Source organism: Sceloporus occidentalis, unplaced genomic scaffold, assembly GCF_023333645.1.
Source record: "Sceloporus occidentalis isolate IW3139 unplaced genomic scaffold, rSceOcc1.0.p SCAF_544, whole genome shotgun sequence".
Taxonomy (NCBI): Eukaryota; Metazoa; Chordata; class Lepidosauria; order Squamata; family Phrynosomatidae; genus Sceloporus; species Sceloporus occidentalis.
In genome coordinates this window covers 24,033-46,256 of record NW_028317524.1, presented here as the reverse complement: position 1 = coordinate 46,256, position 22,224 = coordinate 24,033, and the positions used below count along the sequence as shown (strand labels likewise).

Below are 22,224 nucleotides of genomic sequence, written 5' to 3'. Positions count from 1 at the left end.
CCCTATAGAACTATTAAGGACCTGTTAATATGGCAGCATACACTGGGATAGCACCCCACATGCCCGATTCCCAGGGACTGCATATCCTCACGTCACGTACTCTCAGCTCGATCCATACCGAGTGCACCCCTCATCCGTCTATTCCCCCAGCTTGGTGTAAAACAGATGCCCGGCTCCGCTCACTCCTTTATATACCATACCATTCCTGCTTTTGAACATCCTGTCACATTGGAGACAGGGGCAGGAAGGCAACAAAGGGGGGGCGGGGGGCGGGTGCAATACAGAAAATTAAATTCTGCCCCTGGGATAATATATGCAGTGGGAACGTGGGCTCCCTGGTACCACACAGGATTTTCTCCTGAAGCTTCTCTCTCCCCTTACACCATCGCTTGGGGGAACCCACTCCGTCACACCTTCCGCCACCCGCTCGCGCTAACACTGCTGCGCACGTATATTTGGGAAAGAGTTGACCGGGCTCTGCGCTTCCTGCCCCGGATTCCTCAACTTCGTGGAATTTTTTCAATATCCTCCCCACAACCGAAACAAATCAGTCCCAAAAATAAGGTCTACACAATGGCCGTAGGAAGCCCTGGAGCATCGACCCCGGCTGGCCCTCTGCCAGGGTTTGGAGGTCATCTAGAGCTACTAGTCAAACTAAAAACTGGGCGAAAAAACCCTTCTTCTCATCTATTCCTGAAAATAAGAAGATGGCACAAGGAGAACTGGCACCGCGTGGCGGATGATACGCAATGAAGTCATTGGATGATTGACGGATGTCCCCGTGGCACCTGCTATAGGCCAAGACGGGAGAGACCTCTGAAGTCCTAAGTTGGTGGTATAGTGGTGAACGCAGGAGGACAGTCACCGAGCGTTGGTGGTATAGTGGTGAACGCAGGAGGACAGTCACCGAGCGTTGGTGGTATAGTGGTGAGTGCAGCAGGACAGTCACCGAGCATTGGTGGTATAGTGGTGAGTGCAGCAGGACAGTCACCGAGCGTTGGTGGTATAGTGGTGAGTGCAGCAGGACAGTCACCGAGCGTTGGTGGTATAGTGGTGAACACAGGAGGACAGTCACCGAGCGTTGGTGGTATAGTGGTGAGTGCAGCAGGACAGTCACCGAGCATTGGTGGTATAGTGGTGAGTGCAGGAGGACAGTCACCGAGCGTTGGTGGTATAGTGGTGAGTGCAGCAGGACAGTCACCGAGCATTGGTGGTATAGTGGTGAGTGCAGGAGGACAGTCACCGAGCGTTGGTGGTATAGTAGTGAATGCAGGAGGACAGTCACCGAGCGTTGGTGGTATAGTGGTGAACGCAGGAGGACAGTCACCGAGCGTTGGTGGTATAGTGGTGAGTGCAGGAGGACAGTCACCGAGCGTTGGTGGTATAGTGGTGAATGCAGGAGGACAGTCACCGAGCGTTGGTGGTATAGTGGTGAATGCAGGAGGACAGTCACCGAGCGCTGGTGGTATAGTGGTGAACGCAGGAGGACGGTCACCGAGCGTTGGTGGTATAGTGGTGAGTGCAGCAGGACAGTCACCGAGCATTGGTGGTATAGTGGTGAGTGCAGGAGGACAGTCACCGAGCATTGGTGGTATAGTGGTGAGTGCAGCAGGACAGTCACCGAGCATTGGTGGTATAGTGGTGAGTGCAGCAGGACAGTCACCGAGCATTGGTGGTATAGTGGTGAGTGCAGGAGGACAGTCACCGAGCGTTGGTGGTATAGTGGTGAATGCAGGAGGACAGTCACCGAGCGTTGGTGGTATAGTGGTGAACGCAGGAGGACGGTCACCGAGCGTTGGTGGTATAGTGGTGAGTGCAGCAGGACAGTCACCGAGTGTTGGTGGTATAGTGGTGAGTGCAGCAGGACAGTCACTGAGCGCTGGTGGTATAGTGGTGAGTGCAGCAGGACAGTCACCGAGCATTGGTGGTATAGTGGTGAACGCAGGAGGACAGTCACCGAGCGTTGGTGGTATAGTGGTGAACGCAGGAGGACGGTCACCGAGCGTTGGTGGTATAGTGGTGAGTGCAGCAGGACAGTCACCGAGTGTTGGTGGTATAGTGGTGAGTGCAGCAGGACAGTCACTGAGCGCTGGTGGTATAGTGGTGAGCATAGCTGCCTTCCAAGCAGTTGATCTGGGTTCGGTTCCCGGCCAACGCAGTTGTTTTTTTTCTTCTGTAGCCTCGCTCCCTGAGATTTGACGTCACGTCAGCCACAGCGGTTTTACTCAAACTAAAGTTTGCTCATCCTTCTCGCCACGGTCAGGGATTGGAGTCTTAAACCTCAAGGGACTTCCTCCAAATCTCCAAACGGAGAGCCCGGCAAACCTACATGCCAAGCGGCAGCCTTCGATTTAACCCTTTGGAGGATTCTGGCTCACAGGATACTTTATCAGTCTTTCAGCCGGAATCCCAGTTGAAGCTCAGACATGAGGCGGGAGGACGAAGCCTCGTATTAATGGCGCTGTAGATACTTTGCGATTCAGGTGGAGCGTCGGCCCCTGAGTTTGTTTCCTTAAACACACTGACAGAGGACGAAGTGACCTCATCCCGAGCTCCTGAATACTAATTTCATTCCTAACCAGTCTACGTGGCTGAAATACTCCTCCCCAGGGGCAGAAATCAAACCCGTTCCTGCTGTAAAGACCTTAATCCGCAGCCGTATGTCTATCCCATGCATGCTTAAATCCCCTCACTGTATTACCTGCTACCACTTCTGCTGGGAGGCTGTTCCACTTATCTACCACCCTCTCAGTAAAATAAAACTCCCTTCCATCTCAGCCTCTGACCCTCTTGTGTTAGATTCCGGTCTCTTGTTTTTCTCCCGTCCCGTCCTTAAACCTCTTTATGTTTTTTACCCCTCATTTCCAGGGCCATTTATGTTCCCACACAAATTTCCTTCCTTTTTTTTTTAGCACAAATAATGGTTTCCTTTAAAATTATAGAAACTTGAAAATAATTGCTGTGAGAGCATGTTGGGAAAAACCCGAAAAACCCCCTCAAAACTACAATTTTTTATGATTTCGCTTCTCCAAGGCAGACCCCAAAAGTCGGCCCGGAAATTCACGGATTTCACTTTGTTAATCGGCCAATCAGGATGTTCCGGCAGTTTCTGGGTCAGTAAAACGTACCTCTTATCACCGAGGTGAAACATCTTATATAGCACCACCATATTCTGTAGCGCTGTACAACAGGTATTGTATTTTCTTTTATCTTGTGAAGCCGCGGTACTTTGTCCTTCGCCACAATCTGAACACCCGGCACAGTTGTGACTCTTATGGCTAGAACCAGCTTCTTGTGACATAAACGTCATTTGATTGCCCCTTCCTGCCCCCGGGAAGCCATGGCACGCGTTAGTGGTAGAGTGGTGAGCATAGCTGCCTCCCCGAGCCTAGGCCCTTTGGACGCATCGCTTACAGGTTCTGGAAGTTTCTTGCCGCTTGTCCCATCGCAGCCATTTTACTTTTCCCAGTTTTGACAGAAGTCCTGAGCAGGTGGATGACCGAAGCGTTAAGCGAATTGTGTATTACAGACTATAAACCGGTATTAGACTACAACCAATCCCGTAGCTCGATACTGTGAGGCCCTAACCGAATGTTTTGGAAACGCTTTCACGGCCCTGCATTAAGCCAAAGCCCGGCTGGTTCCGCGTCGCATCCAACAAGCGGAGGGATTTTAAAACCTTCTGCCCTCAGGACGTTCCCGCCTATCCTTAAAAGCCGCGTCAAGAAGACCGGTAGGACGGACAGCTACATCCTGACTGCGTAACAGCGGCAGAGACATCGCCGTACCGCTCCACCGGAGATCCAACGCCAGCCTGGGCTCTCCCCGTCGGCAGAAACCAGCATCGGTCCGGCCATTCGAGGAACGTCATTGCTGAACGCAGAAGAGCCTCAGCCGGCTCTTTTTAGATGATAATCCCGCTGGCTTCTCCTATTGCCCCCTCTGGTGGCTGAGTGCAGTCATTGCAATCTGTAACGCTAGGTTGTAAAGCCCTGCTTTCTGATCACAAATCAGAAAAACATCATTTTATCTTTCTAATAGTTTAGAGTGGCAGTTTAGTAAAATCTAAAGAATTTAAATGTCTCTTAAACCCTTAAGGACAATGGGCGGTCCCTAAACCCATTGAAAACAATGCGTTTTGAGCCCGTACATATACGGGCTTTGTCATTAAGGGGTTAAAGGTCTACTTTATGGCTCCACGGAGCACCGATTCTGTTTATTCAAATAGTTAGCAGGCCAGAGGCTTTCCTTTTGTTCTTTTCACTGAGGTCTCTCTACAATATGCTCTCCGCCAACACCATGAGATTTCCCTACAAACCTCGCTCTGGGGTCTTCACGGGGGCCGCCCGAGTGTCTAAAGATCTGGCAAACCTTTCCTTCCTCGACTAAACCGCACCACCCATGTGACCAGTTCCAGCTGACAGCCGGCAAGCTGCGAAGCAGACACCAGACGATGCAAAATTAATTTATTTATTGAGAAATAGCAGAGGGTCACCAAAAATACGTAGTAACGTCATTAACGAGACATCTCCAGAAACCATCTTTTTAGGACAAGAAACAAAAACAAAAAACAGAACAGTAAAATGCCATAACTCCCCCCAAAATGTTTATATTTAAGCGAGTTACAGGTTTGGCTCCAAAACACAACTGAAGACTTAAAATTCAGGCCTTTGGAATCGAAGGTCGTCGGAGGGGAATTCTGGGTATTCGCGGCTCGGAATCCCAGGGAATAAGTACGATCGTGTCTTTTGCACGGTAAGAAGTTTCAGCAGTAAAAACGCAGGACGCCTCTCCGTCCGAGCACAACGGCACCCGCGACAGAGCGCCAAGCTGCCCTGAAGGGCCCCGGGGCACCCGTTTCCGGGAGGGGTAAATACTATATACACCAACGGATGTTATCCAGGCCTGGAAACATCTCTCCGCGCCAACGTCACGGACCGCGCCCTCAGTTCTCCTCGTCGCTGTCGTCGGGGCTGATGGCCGGGCTCGTAAGGCTGTAGGTGGGCGACGTCGGGCTGTATCCAGGAGACGTGGGAGAGTAAGTGGAGCCCTTGGGACTGGTAGGAGAGTAGGTGGGCGACGTCGGTGAATACTTCGGGGACGTCGGAGAGTAAGTCGGAGACGTAGGAGAATATTTCGGGGAGGTCGGGGTGTAGACAGGAGAGGTGGGGGAATAGGTCGGAGATGTAGGGGAATACTTGGGTGTTGTGGGAGAGTAGGTGGGGGAGGTCGGAGAATATTTGGGGGACGTAGGAGAGTATTTTGGTGATGTAGGGGAGTACTTTGGCGATGTTGGCGTATATTCGGGGGAGCTGGGGCTGTAAGAGGGGCTGGTCGGGGTATATTTTGGGCTGGTCGGGGAATAGCTGGGGGAGCTTGGGCTGTAACTGGGCGAACTGGGAGTGTAACTGGGAGACTGGGGTGTGTAGCGTGGGCTGGAAGGAGAGTAACTGGGGGATGTTGGAGAGTAGCTGGGGCTGGTAGGGCTGTAGTTGGGAGATGTGGGAGAATAACTGGGAGAGGTTGGACTGTAACTGGGAGAGGTGGGCGAGTAACTGGGAGACGTAGGAGTATAGTTGGGGGACGAAGGCGAGTAGTTGGGGGACGAAGGCGAGTAGGATGGAGATGTAGGGCTGTAGGATGGGGAGGTTGGGGAATAACTGGGGGAAGTAGGGCTGTAACTAGGTGAAGTTGGCGAGTAGCTGGGAGATGTCGGGGAATAACTAGGTGAAGTTGGGGAGTAGCTGGGCGAGGTGGGAGAGTAGCTGGGTGAAGTTGGGGAGTAGCTGGGAGAAGTGGGAGAGTAGCTGGGAGAAGTGGGAGAGTAGCTGGGAGACGTCGGGGAGTAGCTCGGTGAGGTGGGTGAATAACTTGGAGAAGTAGGAGAATAGCTCGGAGATGTAGGGGAGTAGCTCGGACTTGTGGGGGAGTAGCTGGGAGAAGTAGGGCTATAGTTAGGGCTTGTAGGAGAATAAGAGGGGGAAGTAGGACTGTAAGAAGGAGAGGTGGGGGAATAGCTCGGGCTTTGCGGGGTGTATCCACCGGGGCTCCTAGGCTCATAAGCAGGAGATGTTGGGGAGTAGCTTGGAGACATGGCACCACCTGCAAGCAAAAGACAAACAAGGTCAGAAGACGCCCTACGCCGTACCGGAGCACCGAACAGCACAACGACCCCGCCGCCGCCATTACACAACGACCCCGCCGCCATTACACAAAACGACCATTAACTGCTCGCAGCTTCATCAAGTCGCGTACCTGGAGAAGGTATATACGGACTGGCCGGTCCGGGGGATCCAGGAGAACCGGGCGTGGGGGACCATGCTGGAGAGTACCCTGGGCTGAAGCCACTGGCGTCTGACGCGGCACTGGGAGAGAAACCAGCTGCCCCAGGGGTCATACCACTCCCTGTAGAAGAAAGGCAGGTGTTGGACATATTCTTTATACAGAGGCGGAACAAAGCCAGGGGGCCACAACGCTGTCAAAAGCTGGCCAACCGAGCCATCACGAGGCTGAGTGAATGACTCCTCTCAGCTTATATACTCACCCAGACTGGGGGACCATGCGCCATATGCTGGGGTGGCTCCCTGATTCCACGGGGTCATAGCAGGGGACATTCCGCCCATCGGGCTAGGGGCAGTTCCAAAGAACATTCCAGTTGCTGTTGGAAATTGAAATGAAAGACATTGAAGACACGGAGCCATGAGGTTTGGTTGCCAGCCGGCCGATATGCAGCATCCCAGAAACGTCCATAACTGCCCCCTTGGGGGAAACTATGTACCCTGAACGCAGCCCATCCGCAAAACTAAATATAACTCCCACAACTCACGTCCGGCGGCTCCCAGTCCCGGAATGTTGGTAGGAATCTCCATCCCGAATTTACACTTCTCCGCATCCAGTAACAAGTCAAAGCAGCCGGTGCCAGCCGGGGCCAGCTGACCCAGCATAATATTCTCAGACACCCCCTTCATGGGGTCAGTCTCTCCGTGAGCCGCCGCTTCCATGAGAACGTCGACCTAGAGACATTAACAATGAGCCTCAAAAAACCCCCCAAAAAATGGATACCCAAACACCACAAAACCCCCCAAAACTTACAGTCTCTTCAAAGGAACACTTCATGAGTGGCCCAGTGTCCTGCCTGTTGACTCCGTGACGGGTGATGGCCATGAGATGGCCCCTACAGGTCATGGTGTCGCACAGAAGCGCCAAGTGCCGATAGTTCACATAGGAACCGTCGAATGAGATGACGTGGTACAGCTCTCTCTCCAGAGCTTTCCTGACCGCTTCGATACCCAGGACCTGTAACGTGAGCGCGACAGAGCGTTAGGCGGGCCGCACCGAGGGGGAGGGGGGCCACGCCGGGGGGGGGGGCATGGGAGGTTGAGGGAGAAGGCGGGCCACGCCGAGGGGGGGGGGGGGGGAGAGAAGGCGGGCCACGCCGAGGGGGGGGGGGAGAGAAGGCGGGCCACGCCAAGGGGGGGGGGGGAGAGAAGGCGGGCCACGCCAAGGGGGGGGGGAAGAGAAGGCGGGCCACGCCAAGGGGGGGGGGAAGAGAAGGCGGGCCACGCCAAGGGGGGGGGGGGAAGAGAAGGCGGGCCACGCCGAGGGGGGGGGAGAGAAGGCGGGCCACGCCGAGGGGGGGGAGAGAAGGCGGGCCACGCCGAGGGGGGGGGAGAGAAGGCGGGCCACGCCGAGGGGGGGGGGGAGAGAAGGCGGGCCACGCCGAGGGGGGGGGGAGAGAAGGCGGGCCACGCCGAGGGGGGGGGGGGAGAGAAGGCGGGCCGCACCGAGGGGGGGGGGGAGGCGGGCGCGCTCACCGTGAATATCTCCACGATGTCGTTGGAAGTAGTGCGCACAGGATCCACGTCTTTCTCGCTGAGGACGCGCATTAAACTGACGCCGTCAGTCTCCAGAATCCACTCCTGCAGAGCTTTGAACTCTCCGTCTTCCGTGATGATGATTTTCTTCTTGTTGTCGGTCTGAGGCAGGTGCATATACACCTGGAGGAGACACGCGTGTACCGAGCCACGGACATTACATACATCTTACACAGGAAAAGAGTTCCATGAGCAGAAATCCCAGCGCCGTACACCGTAACACCCCCCCATAGAAATACACAAACCACAATCTGTGCCGCTGCTGCCCCCAATTTATGTTCAGTAACATGCCCTGGTTACAGAAATACCCCACAGAGGGGCCACATCCATCCTTACATATTACCACATATTTTATACCGGATTAAGGGGTCTGGGGCTGTGACTTTTTTCCTTTACTTCTAGTAGTGGGGTTAAAAATAACAGATGCCTGTGAAGTCACGATGACATCACTGCGCTCCTCAACAAGTATCCTCATTACATTTTTAAATATATTTCTCTTAATTATGCCCCCCCCCCCAGTACTGAGCAGCTAGCAGGATCGTTAGGAGATAAAAGTCAGGACACGACATCCATAGGCGCATCACATCACCTTGACGTACATGTACGTCCAGAGGGGCGTTAGTAACACATACATTTGGTGGGTGTTCCCATTAAAGTCCCAGCATGCGGAGACGTGCGCTTCTTACCTTGCTAATCTGTTCAATACCCTGTAGAGTCATGTCCGTCAACATATTGGACTCGATACAGCGCAAGAAAACGTCGTCATCCATCTTATCCACAACCTCTTCCTCCTGGGGGATAAAAGAGCAAGAGAACTGAGCAGGGCTGCGGAGGGAGATAAGGGCTGCGACCCGCTAACTCAACATGCGCGACTCGCGCGCCGCTACTCCATCAGCCCCGCACTCACGTCCTGCATTTTGTTCTCCTCGCTGTTCATTATGCGGATTCTAAGAACCAGTTTCTCGGCGTTGTCGTCATTAAAGATGCAGTTCAGATCATCGCCAAAACCTGGAACAGACCAGAGGGGGTATAAGAGGGGTAAAAATCTCCGCCGGACACGAGGAGGCAGATATAAGGTTGGACGGCGAGGACCGACCTGCGTTGATCTTCTCGGCAATCTGCTCCATGGTCAGTTTTCTGTCGGTCATGTGTTTCCGGTCCAGCTCCACACGCAGCAGCCAGGGCGAGATGCGGGTCACGTCAAAGTCCGGCATCTCGTAGTAGACGTTCACCCACTCCTGGTCTTCGGCCACCACGGTGTTTTGAGGGTTGGGGTCGTAGTAGATGGCGGTGTTGGCGGTCACCTTGCGCAGGGTTGTGTGCTCCAAGCGGCACAGGATGTCCTGTTGGAGAGCGTTAAGCGGTTACGGGCCGATCGCGTTGCATTATTGGTGAATTGTAGGGTTTTGCGGGTTTCCGGGGGTCCGCGTTCCTTACCTTGGCGCGCTCGGCATCGCGGGCGGACTGTCCCAGCAGGAACACTGTCAGCGAAGGGGTCTTTGGCTTTTTTGAGATGTTGATCAGCTCCTTCAGACGTGGCACCCCCAGGGTGACATTCTTAGCCGACACGCCGGCGTAGTGGAAAGTGTTCAGAGTCATCTGAGTGGCCGGCTCCCCCAGAGACTGAGCCGCCAGAGCTCCCACCATCTCACCGGGATGGGCCTGAGGAGGAAGGAGAGACCCCGTTAGGCTCGCCGCGAGCGCTGAACGCGCAGACAGAGACTTCGTCGGACGGCCCGGCGACTCTTACCACGGCTTGGTTGAATTTGGACTCAATCTCCCCGAGAAGCCAATCGAAGGCCTCCCCGCTGAGCCTGAACTCCTCCACCATGCGCCTGCTGCACAGCGTCGAGCGCAGATGGATGTTGAAGAGGAGGGTGGCGTTCTCCTGCGCTTGACGACTTAGCGGATCGTCCCCGTTCACGATCACCAGTTTCTTGCTGAGGTCTTTGACACCTGAGAAGTAATTCACACGCACAGGGGTTGTCACTACCGTGCAGCACGAGTCGGAAGAGGTGGCTCATAAAGACAACATAATGTGAGACGAGACTGGCGTCACGGGCTCGGGACAGCACGGTATAGACCGGAGACCTCATAGGTAACACGAGGACTCTTTACCGGCCAGAAACAACGGAAACCCGATTTATCCAACAATATCTGTACCCAGCGCGGTCTTGGAAGCCGGGGTCTGACTACAGGACTAAGGGGGGACTAGCGAGGCGACCCTAGGCGAGCGAGGGACTGCAGGCCACTCACCATCCAACACTTTAAGAGGGTGAAGATCCGTCGGCATCCGGGTATTAATGTGGAAGATCTTCTGCGCGTTCCAGATCATCCTCAGAAGATTACACGGAAGGACGACCTGCGCATGGAACAAGTCACACATTCAGAGTCACAAATTACGCACCATGCGCGCCTCCGAGACCCGCCGCGTTCCTCGCTTACCTTGCTGTCACCGGTGGGGAAGATCACCCTCAGCACCTCTCTGTCCTCTCTCATCTTCTCAAACTCCTTCTCCAGCTCGTTCTGGATGTGGGCATTGCTGAGGACATCTTTCACCACCTCCTCCTGCAGGGTCCGCCGCATGGCGCGCTCGTTGGTGTAATCGAACTTAAACCTGGGGGCAGCGAGAGCAGAGGGTCACAAAAAGCCGGCGAGGCGGGAGCGCACGCCGCGGGGGCCACGGTGGGGCCGACATCCCAATACTCACTTCTTCTCGAAGGCCTTGTTGGAGGGCTTCAGGGTGGCCAAGTTCTGGAACTCCACGCCTTCGCCGGCCAGGCCGTCTTCGCCGTATCTCAGCTGCACCACCTGGTTTATGGAGTTTCGGACGGTGGCGTCGTACTTCACCATGACAGACTCCATAGACTTGATCAAACGTCTCTGGATGTAGCCTGCGGGAGCGGAGAAGACTGGTATTGGCGGACGGCGCCGGAGGCTGCGCATGGAGAGGAAAGGCGACGAGCCGCCACGCTGGGCGCCTACCTGTTTCAGCGGTTTTCACAGCTGTATCAATCAGACCTTCTCTTCCACCCATGGCGTGGAAGAAGAACTCGGTGGGCGTGAGGCCGGCGAGGTACGAGTTCTCCACGAAGCCTCTGCTTTCTGGGCCGTAGTCGTCTTTGATGAAGTGAGGAAGGGTCCGGTGCTTGAATCCGAACGGAATTCGCTTACCCTCCACGTTCTGCTGCCCGACCACAGCGATGACCTGGCAGAGAGGGATTCACGTGAGATCTCGCGTCCCCCGACCTCTGCACGGGAAAGTGACCCCCCCCCCCCAGGGGCGCAACAGAAGTCTCCTCCTCACCTGCGAGATGTTGATCTTCGAGCCTTTGGCTCCAGACACCACCATGGATTTGAAGTTGTTGTACTCGGACAGGGATTTCTGGGCGGAGGAGCCAGTCTTGTCTCTGGCATCGTTCAGGATCCTGTTCACCTGGTTCTCGAAGGTCTGTCGGAGGGTATTTCCAGGAGTGGGCTCCAGCTCGTTGTTGTGAGCCTTCTCGATGACCTTGGTGAAGGAACAGAGTCATGAATCCAACAAAAAGGGGTGGAAAAAGCCTGCCCGGGATCTCTTGCCGGGGGCCGCGTGAGGCCGACTCACCTCTATCACATCCTGCTTGGCCTTCTTGATGGTGTTCTGAATGTCCTGATAGGTTTTGGCGTCAGCGATGGAGTCTCCAATACCGATGGTGTGACCTGCAGCAAACAGAGAACGTCTGAACCGTGTATTTCCACCCCTCCTTCCCTCTCCCAGGACACAGCGAGACCCTTCCAGTCACGCTCGTCCCGATACCCCGGCCGCCCGCCGAGACCTCGCACGCACCCTCGATGAGCAGCCAGGTGTTGATGACGGTCTGAATGTTGGAGTAGAACAGACGAGTGGTGTCGTGACCCATCTCCAAGTAAGATATGTGGACCAGCGAGCCGGCCGACGTTCCCAGCGACTTCTTGCACAGAATTCCCATAATCAGCTCCCCGTTTTCCACGATCACCTGAACAGAGGCTCTGGTTAGTCGGGGAGGAAAAAAGCCCAAAGAGAATGGATTCTGGTTTAAGCCAGCAGGAGACAAACCTTTGTGTCTCCGGGTGAGATGTGTTTGTACGGCCCGCTGTCTTCGTCGTCGGGATGCGTACTGTGGGTTCGGACGGCATTAATATGACCCGGAATAATTAGAGAGAAGATCTGCTTTCCGGTCCAGAGGGGCCGCGGCTTGAGAATGGCCGGCTGAGGGACCTTCCCATCCCACGTGGACAGGAACATGAGCAGGTTCATAACTTCACCCTGGAGGAGACGAGACAAAGTGTGACGGACATGAACACCCGTGCCTTCACCGTCACCAGCAAAACTACATTAAGAAGGAAGCTGCCTTCCAGCAGAGGTGGTAGAGGGTAATACAGCGAGGGGATATAAACACGCATGGGATAGACATACGGCTAAGACGAGGCCAGCGACTGGTTAAGGTACGAGGCTGTATAAACTATATGGGGCCGAAGGGTCTGATCCGCCATTACGAGACACCGAGAAACTTCCCATCCCCCACGTCTCACCCTTTCCATGAAGACGTCGCGCTTGGTGAACTTGCGCACCGCGGTCAGGGTGTCCTGCACAATACCCATGACGGGCCGGTTCGACTGAGGCGTCACGATCATGCGCGGCACCATAGCCAGCTCCTGGATCTCGGCCCTGGTCTCCAGCGACTGAGGAAGGTGAAGGTTCATCTCGTCGCCATCAAAGTCGGCGTTGTACGGAGTGGTGACGCTGCCGGAGACAAGCGAGGCTGCGGTGAGCGAGCGAGGCCCTCGGGACAGGCGGGCGTCTTCTTACCCAGCCGGGGGGTCTTACCTGAGGTTAAGTCGGAAGGTGGACCACGGCAGAATCCGCACCCTGTGACCCATCATAGACATTTTGTGCAACGTGGGCTGTCGGTTGAAGATGACGATGTCCCCGTCACACAAGTGCCTTTCCACCTGTCGGAGAAACAGAGTCACTTTAACCCCGGCGCGGATTAACGAAGGCGAGCCAAGCCACTCCCACTGGCCGCCCGGCGCTCCGAGCGACGCTTACCTTATACCCTATCTGCAGGTGCAGGTCGCTGGGTTTGGGGTGAAAGCGGAGGTCGATGCGGTCGCCGTTATCTCGGATGATGTACTTGGCCCCCGGGTACTGACTGTTCCCTCTGCGCACCAACTCCTGCAGCCTGCAAACACAACGACAGCTCAGCGGGGGGGGGGGCTGGGGGGGCGCGGCGGGGGTCTAAGAGAAACCCCCCACCCCGAGGCGCGAGCTCCTATCCCACCTGTCGATGTTGAAGGGGGTGACGATCTCTGGGAAGGTCATGTTGGCAGCGATGGATCGCGGGACCCCGACCTGGTCGATGGAGAGGTTGGGGTCCGGGGTGATGACCGTCCGGGCCGAGAAGTCCACTCTCTTCCCCATGAGGTTTCCTCGCACTCGGCCTTCCTTCCCCTTCAATCTTTGCTTCAAAGACTTCAAGGGTCGCCCAGACTTCTGCATGGCCTGTAGGAAGAGCAAGCGAGCGGCGTCAGACCTACCCATGTGCCTGGTCACCGGACCCCCCCAGCGTGCGCGACAGCCGGGGTCAAACCACGGGTAGAGAACCAGTTACACGACTGAGACAAACGACATAACCGGTCCTTACAACCCTACGACGGCAACCAAAGCTCACGAGCGTGGTGCAAGCCGCCCTTTAATGACTCTCTCACCCGCGGGAGTCCAGGAAGCTCGTTGTCCACCATGGTGGCCACGTGGAACTGCAGAAGCTTGACGTCCTCCGCGATCACGTGAGCCGCCGCTCCGTTCTGCTCGTTGCGTCTCAGCTGGTTGTTAATCTTCACGATGTCGGACAGTTTGTGCGTCAAGTCGTCCTGGGGGAAGAGGTCGGAGAGCGGACACGTGAGCATCGGACGTCGGGCTGAACGTTCCTTAGAGTTACTACGGCAACAGCCCGCCACGTGTGTCCAGAGAACAGTCTGTCGGGTTTATAACGCACGCATTTGGCGCGGTTAAAGCAGACCGGTCACCTACGCCCTGGCTTCCACCTCATACAGCATAAGCCACGCCAACCAGAAGCCACGGCGGTCTCCCCTCACCTGGTTCCTGGCCGATCCTTGCATAACGACCGCCGGCCGCACGCACAGAGGGGGGACCGGCAGGACGGTCACGATGAGCCACTCCGGACGGGCGTAGCGAGGCTCCATGCCCAGGATGAAGCACTCCTCGTCCGTGATCCGCTTTAAGATCTCGTGCACCCGCTCGGGGCTGAGCAGGATCTTCTTCTCCTGCGAGTCCTCGTTCACGTGCTTCCACTCGGCGTACAGCTCCAGGCCGGAGCGTCTGATGCGCGGCTGGTAGCGGCCGCAGCCACCGTGTCCCTGCGGCACATTATTCACGATTAGTCACATGACGCCCACCCTAACCAACGGACCGGGAACACGGCTTCCAAACCGAGACCACCAAACCACCCCCCAGACCCTGCAACTGCCCCTCAAAGGGCCAAAAATAATTCCACCCTGGACTCACCTTCTCCTTCTGAATGTCTTCATCCCCCTCGTTCTGCTCCACGCCGAACTTGTTGTCCATCTCTTCCCCTCCTTCACAGATGTTCTTGCCCTTGCACAGCTCGTACACGTGGGTCAGGCGCTTCTTCGGCTGCCCCTTAGACTTTGTCAGGATATCCTTGATCTTCGGGTTGTTCTGCAGACGGGAGGAACATGGAGGTTAGCGGCGGAGAGCGGGGGGCCCGGGAGGAGAGCGGGGGCCCGGGAGGAGAGCCCGGCTATACCCCATTACCAAGGCAACGCAAGCGACTCACCGCATCCACGAGGAGCTTGGAGCAGAAGAAGCAGACGCACCGTAAAACCTTCATGGTCTTGACCAAGAAGCCCACGTGGAAGACGGGCTTGGCCAGCTCGATGTGCCCGAAGTGCCCGGGACACTCAGTCATGTTACCTGCGGGCAGAGACGGTAAGGAGAAGAGTTTATAAGCGGCATGCGAAGTAAATGCCCCCCAACACACACACGTTAGCACCCCTAAAACCCACGAGGAGCCCTCAAGACAAAGCATCGGGGGGTCCCGGAGAGAAGCGTACCGGCACATGTCTGACAGCGTCCCGTCCTTTCCACGACCCCCTGCCGAGGATCCATCAGCCCGCCAAGTTTGGGGCGTCCGCCCTCCATCGTCTCCGGATACTTAATGCCGCCCTCGGTGACGGACATCCTTTTCTGGGGGGGGGGGGGGGGGGGGGGGGGGGGGGGATATTAAAGAGAACCATTAAACTCAATTTATAGCCACAAACACCCCACCAGTAGCCCCCCACCTAACCTACCCCAGTACCACCATAATACCAGCGTATCCCCCCGGGGTACTGCAGCCAACTTACCCAGATACACCAACACTATTAACCCCGTAATACCAGCGTTTCACCCGATACACCAACACTTAACCCCCTAATTCCAGCGTATCACCCCGGGACACCAACACTATTAACCCCGTAATTCCAGCGTATCACCCCGGGGCACACACGCACCATAACCTACCCCAGTACCCCCATAATACCAGCGTATTCCCCCCGGGGTACTGCAGCCAACTTACCCCGATACACCAACACTATTAACCCCGTAATACCAGCGTTTCACCCGATACACCAACATCATACCAGTAACACACATTAACCCCGTAATAACAGCGTATCACCCGGGACACTGCACGCAGCATAAGTTACCCCGATACACCAACATTATTAACCCCGTAATTCCAGCGTAACACCCCAGAGCACCCACCCACCATAACCTACCCCAGTAACCCCATAATACCAGCGTACTCCCCCGGGACACTGCAGCCAACATAACCTACCCCGATATACCAAATCTATTAACCCCGTAATACCAGCATACACCAACACCATGCCAGTAACACATTAACCCCGTAACACCAGCATATCACCCTGGGGCACACACCATAACCTACCCCAGTACCCCCATAATACCAACGTATTCCCCCGGGGTACTGCAGCCAACTTACCCCGATACACACATTAACCCCGTAATACCAGCGTATCACCCCGGGGCACAGCACACCGCATAACCTACCCCAATAACAGACCAGTAACACACATTACCCCCGTAACACCAGCATATCACCCGGGACACTGCAAGCAGCAGAGAGAACCCCCCCCAACAACAGAATGGCCCCCAACACCAAGCCCCCCTCCCACAGTAAACCGGGGCATGTTTGGGGGGCACCATTCTCCCAGCTAAAAACAATAACACTCGCAGCCAATCACACGGGGCTCTGACTTCCGGCTCCAAGCCCGCCCTTCCCGTAGACTCCGCCCTCTCCGCCAGTCTCTCACCAGCTCATCTGGGCCCAGAACACCGAACTGGACCCGTTTGATTATTCGTAAAGGGCACGCGCTGTCCCCGGTGGGCGGCCCGTGCATGGTTGCGGTGATGCCTTGTGTATATACGCTATAATCAACTGGCCGCGGGGGCTAACAGCAGCAGCTTCCTCTCCGAGGTATTCGCCGCTGGCGCTCTCCGCGCAACTAAAGCCAGAATGCGCTGTCTCCTTTCTTATATAGAGTGAGAGTCCATATGCGGGGTCTCCGGGAGCAAAATGCACGGGCCGACAAGCCAAGCTGGACCTAGGATTGGTCCAATCCCACGACGTCAACCGGGAGGGCGGAGTTTAGCCGCGCATGCGCACACATGTTCTGTTTTCGAAACTATCTGCTGGAAGGTCCCTTCTGACGCTCTAATTCTGGGGAAGAATTCGGACTCTGTGATTGGCTGGTGATACGGAAGGCGGGAACAAGCCAATATGGACGTGCATTTCAACCAATGGGCTTCGGGTAATATGGGTGGTTGCGTGCATGCGCAATTGGGTTATGGTGGTCATTTACCGCCGCTCCTAACCTTTCTTTCGGTTTACGTGTGCGTGACGGCTCTGAATTTCATTTTTCCACGTCCGCTTTATTGAATACGGTAGCAGTTACCGCCTCAACACAACTGGAGTAATCCTACCAAGATTCAGTCTTTCCCGCTGTAGGCCGCACATCCCCGGGATTGCGTAGAAGCACATCTTGGATACTGGGCGAGTAACGCGGGCAGTCTTTTAGGAAAGGCCGTGGCTTCAATGAGTTCCTTAGGCCTCTGCTGCTTTTCTCCAGAGAAACGTTGCTTAAAGCGAATGTTACTGCATCGGTGAGATCTGGCCTCAATTAACCCGTCAGAAGCTGCGGCTTTTGTTTTAACGGAACATTTCCGTGTATTTTCTGCCCTTTGTACGGCGCGGCGGAATGGTTGGCGCTATGTAACGGGTGATAGTGTTGGTTGAGGGCGCAGGGTTTCTGAGGGGTAGAGGGCCGTTTTGTTATGTGCTTGGGGTAAATCCCGTATGTTTAGGTGTAGTGTGGTTGTTCAATGTTTTTATTGTTCCGCAGGTTGTGTTAATCTGCGGTATTTCAGCCCTTGTCCGTGTGTTCCGGTAATGGCAGCCGCTGGGCCCGGGCCTTTACCCCGGTTACACCGGAAGCGCGGTACTCACCGAATCGCCACTGGCTTTGGAATCACCGTGAGCCCTATGTTGACATAGCTCTTAGAGGGTGTATGAATGTGTGTGTGTGCGCATGAATGTGACTGCGAATGGAGGTCGAGCTCTGTGTTCAGGTCGGGCTGAGCCTGCACGCTGCGGCCCTCGAGCTGGACGGCATTTGGAGCGACCCCCAGTTTAAGGAAACAGCTTCGCTGCGGGAAGCGCATGGAAGGGTGATAGAGGCTTCGGAATAAGTGGCACTGCGTGCTGGAGACTTCTGTGACGCTCTCCGTACGGTAATGGCGTATCACTCTTATTCGGTTATTTGTTTACAGCCGCTGTTTTTTTGGGGGGGGGTTATTACCCGGGTAAGCTTCGTTTCGGGGAGTGCGGACAGTCTGTTTTAACTTATCTCCGATTTCCCTTCCTACGGCGCCGCTTTATAAATTTTTTCCATATGGGTCCAGATGCAGGGAGCGAAGAGAGCTGCGGGGGTATTTTGGGTGGTTTCAGGTCCAAGGAGCCCTATAAGGGGGTCCACCTGGTCCTGTACGGCGTGAAGCAGCCCAGGGTATGGAACATCTCGGGGGAGGGGGGGCAGACGTTGCAAACATCCGGAACAGAAGCAGCAGGAAAAATGTTACAAGAGGCTTGAATGGAAAGAAGTTTTACTGAGAGGTTGGTGGGTAAGTGGAACAGCTTCCCAGCAGAAGTGGTAGAGGGTAATTCAGTGAGGGTATTAAACATGCGTGGGATAGACATACGGCTCCTGAATCTAAGACGAGACGGACGACTGATTAAGGTTTGAGTCTTTACAGCAGTTGAGACGGGGGCCGACCGGCCGGGAAATTGTTTACTTGACCATGTGAATCGCTGAACTGGCTCCCGTTTAGAAGGGAATATGATGTTGCTGCATCTAGTCTGCCCTTCCGCAGTCCCCCTTAATGCTTTAGAAGAGCTTTGTGCGCTTTGTGAATTCCTTTACTGTTCGCCTGTCTTCTAGTGGAAGTCTGTTCCATGTATCTACTACGCTTTCTGTAAAGGGAACACTGATGGCCCTCATGGTGGGTTCACTCGGGCAGTAATCCCTGTGGGGAGAAAGTTCTGCTTTCCATGTTTTACAGGAAAAAAGATTGAGATCGGGGGGGTGGTGAGGAGAGAATTCCCTCTCGGGAGCGCGGCCTCTGGATCCGAGGCTTCTGTACACCAGGGAGCGTCGGCGAGGAGTGGATCTGTTCTCACTCCTTGCTATGGGATAAACAAAGTCCCCGGAGGCTGACCCGGGGCCCCCGTTCGCTTTACTGCAAGCTGATCGAGTGCCCCCTGGAGCCCCCGTTTGCTTTACCCGATGCCAAACGACTGCCCGCAGGATACTCCTTCGTGTTACCGGAGGCCGAGCACCTGCCCCGGCGCTGCTGATAACGGGGGGCTTGTGGGCAGATTTTTACGGGGGGGGGCATTAATCGTAGCGTCAGAGGTTTAGGTAACAGATTTATTGTATTCACCATCTAACCCTCGCTTTTCTTGGCGTGTGCGCTCGGTATGGGGGTAAAGCGCTCTCTCGTAGAGTCCTCGGAGTGAATTGAAAAGTACTGGTGTGACGGATGCGGAGCGTACCGGACGTCCAGCCGCGACCGCGAGGAATGAAGGAAGAGCCCTGGAGGTGATCGGAAGAGTAACGGCTGAAGAGGCCGCAGGAAAGCTGAGTGTGAGTGCTCAGTAAAGTGGGTGCCTAAGCAGCTGACAGAGGAGCAGAAGCGCTCAGACGTTTGTAAAGTTGATGTTGACCGTCTTCTGGGAAAAAGTTTGTACGATGTTGGGGAAAATTGCATCGCAAAGGAAGCTGACTAGAAAAGTGATTTGTTTTTAAATAAAAAGTGTGGAAACTCGTTGAACGTCCAGTGTGTGTATATAATGTATATATATATATCTGCCCTCTTACTACCCCTGTCCAACCAGTAGACTTAAAACTCCCCTACTGCCCTCTTAAAGCCTGCAACCCATCCCTCCATCTTCCACAATCCTGCCCCTGTTACTGATCAATTTACTCCTTTATCACCCTGTAGAGACACCACTGACTGGTATACTGGGGGCAGATCGTTCAGTAAAGGGGAGCAAGTGTCTCAACCTGTTAAACTGTGGCTGTGTCATAATCAGTGTAGATCGCAACAGGAAAGGACCCCGGTCTGGGGTAAGAGTATAGAGCTTCTGCCAGCTATTCCACTAAGAAGGCATGTGGGGAACAGACCATAGTATGGGCGACACCGAACATTAAATCACAAAAAGCAACTGGTAGAGGCTCCGTCAAAATGCTGAATGTGAGGAGGAGACATTAAAAGGTTAATGGTGTCCCTAGGGTTCAGAACTGGCCTCTGGGGGTAAGCGGGAAGCCTCTAAACTAACATTAATGAAATGCATAATAAGCAGGAACACTGGCGAGGAAAACAATACAAATATATATAACAATTTACATATGATACAGGGATATAATGGGCAGGAGAATATACAATATGAAAAATATACAGGGATATAACGGGTTATAAGGACGGGTTTAGTTATACGGGCCGGAGACTATATAATATGAGGGATATAACGGGTTATAAGGACGGGATTAGTTAAACGGCCAGAGAGTATATAACATATAATATGAGGAATATACAGGGATATAACAGGTTATAAGGACAGAATTAGTTATACGGCCGGAGAGTATATAATATATAATATGAGGAATATACAGGGATATAACGGGTTATAAGGACGGGATTAGTTATACAGCCGGAGAGTATATAATATATAATATGAGGAATATACAGGATATAACGGGTTATAAGGACGGGATTAGTTATACGGGCCGGAGAGTATATAATATATAATATGAGGAATATACAGGGATATAACGGGTTATAAGGACGGGATTAGTTATACGGCCGGAGAGTATATAATATGAGGAATATACAGGATATAACGGGTTATAAGGACGGGATTAGTTATACCGCCGGAGAGTATATAATATATAATATGAGGAATATACATGATATAACGGGTTATAAGGACGGGATTAGTTATATGGCCGGAGAGTATATAATATATAATATGAGGAATATACAGGGATATAACGGGTTATAAGGACGGGATTAGTTATACAGCCGGAGAGTATATAATATGAGGAATATACAGGGATATAACGGGTTATAAGGACGGGATTAGTTATACGGCCGGAGAGTATATAATATATAATATGAGGAATATACAGGATATAACGGGTTATAAGGACGGGATTAGTTATACGGGCGGAGAGTATATAATATATAATATGAGGAATATACAGGATATAACGGGTTATAAGGACGGGATAAATTATACGGCCGGAGAGTATATAATATATAATATGAGGGATATAATGGTTTATAAGGATGGGATTAGTTATACAGCCGGAGAGTATATAATATATAATATGAGGAATATACAGGATATAACGGGTTATAAGGACGGGATTAGTTATACAGCCGGAGAGTATATAATATATAATATGAGGAATATACAGGATATAACGGGTTATAAGGACGGGATTAGTTATACGGCCGGAGAGTATATAATATATAATATGAGGAATATACAGGGATATAACGGGTTATAAGGACGGGATTAGTTATACGGCCGGAGAGTATATAATGTATAATATGAGGAATATACAGGATATAACGGGTTATAAGGACGGGATTAGTTATACGGCCGGAGAGTATATAATATATAATATGAGGAATATACAGGGATATAACTGGTTATAAGGACGGGATTAGTTATACGGCCAGAGAGTATATAATATATAATATGAGGAATATACAGGGATATAACTGGTTATAAGGACGGGATTAGTTATACGGCCAGAGAGTATATAATATATAATATGAGGAATATACAGGGATATAACTGGTTATAAGGACGGGATTAGTTATACGGGCCCACATTCCTTTAAAAGGTGTAATTATCTGCAAACGCACACAATGTCCCCAAAATGTTTACATAACAGCGTGCCCGGGCAAGAAGCTAAACATTGGCTATAGAATAGTTTCCAACAATCCCAAAATCCAAACAAAATCAAGCCATCCTGCTGAAACTTGTACACGCGCCGCACCCAAATAAGTACTGCAAATGTGCATAATCTAGCACTAGAGGGTCAGAGGCTTAGATGGAATGGAAGGAAGTTTTACTTCACTGAGAGAGTAGTAGATAAGTGGAACAGCCTCCCAGCAGAAGTGGTACATGGTAATACAGTGAGGGTATTAAACATGCATGGGATAGACATACGGCAGTCGTTACAGCAGGCGACTAGATGTAGGGGTAAAGGGGCTGTTCTGCCGGCAGGGTCTTCGTTTCTTATGTAAAGGGTGTAGATGCCGGGAATTTGCTGGGTGAGGTGTTGACTTTGTATGAATATGCACCACAAGAAATTATGCTTCCGCAACACATCTCAGGTTTGTTATGCTGTGTAAGGGCCTGCGCCCCCAACACAGCGATATACGGTCTGAATCAAAGATGAAAGTATATTTTTATTAAACCTTTAATCTGCCACTTGGGGGCGCCAGAGAAAAAACAATGAAAACCATTACAGTAAATCGAAACTGACACCAGGGGGCGCCATAAACAGGAAGTTCTACTTACCGATAGCTTCTTTTCCCTGGTGACACTAAGGATAGACTCCTCCTCCTCCTTACCTGATAGGGCAGGACTCAAATTTTAAGAGGAAGGGAGGGAACAAAAACGTGTCACCAGGGATTGACAGGGAAAAGAAG

The 22,224-nt window shown here is 53.2% G+C and overlaps 1 protein-coding gene and 1 non-coding gene across 2 annotated transcripts; one reads left to right on the top strand and one right to left on the bottom strand.

The window, feature by feature from the left end:
- The first annotated feature begins 2,086 nt into the window (after positions 1–2,086).
- On the top strand, positions 2,087–2,158 carry TRNAG-UCC (transfer RNA glycine (anticodon UCC)). The gene has a single exon. It is a non-coding gene; the product is annotated as a tRNA-Gly (tRNA).
- Positions 2,159–4,945: 2,787 nt separating this feature from the next.
- On the bottom strand, positions 4,946–16,337 carry LOC149271151 (DNA-directed RNA polymerase II subunit RPB1-like). Its single transcript, XM_089507573.1, has 29 exons — positions 16,251–16,337; positions 14,988–15,120; positions 14,711–14,847; positions 14,419–14,592; positions 13,989–14,270; positions 13,602–13,763; positions 13,175–13,395; positions 12,943–13,075; positions 12,721–12,845; positions 12,426–12,636; positions 11,950–12,159; positions 11,701–11,869; positions 11,479–11,573; positions 11,182–11,385; positions 10,860–11,082; positions 10,585–10,768; positions 10,320–10,491; positions 10,131–10,236; positions 9,625–9,830; positions 9,312–9,536; positions 8,971–9,217; positions 8,782–8,882; positions 8,561–8,665; positions 7,815–7,997; positions 7,093–7,296; positions 6,827–7,013; positions 6,545–6,658; positions 6,256–6,405; positions 4,946–6,102 (listed from the first exon to the last, which is right to left on the bottom strand). The coding sequence occupies exons 1-29, from the start codon at positions 16,335–16,337 to the stop codon at positions 4,946–4,948; spliced, it is 5,907 nt and encodes a 1,968-aa protein (XP_089363699.1).
- Between the last annotated feature and the right edge of the window lie 5,887 nt (positions 16,338–22,224).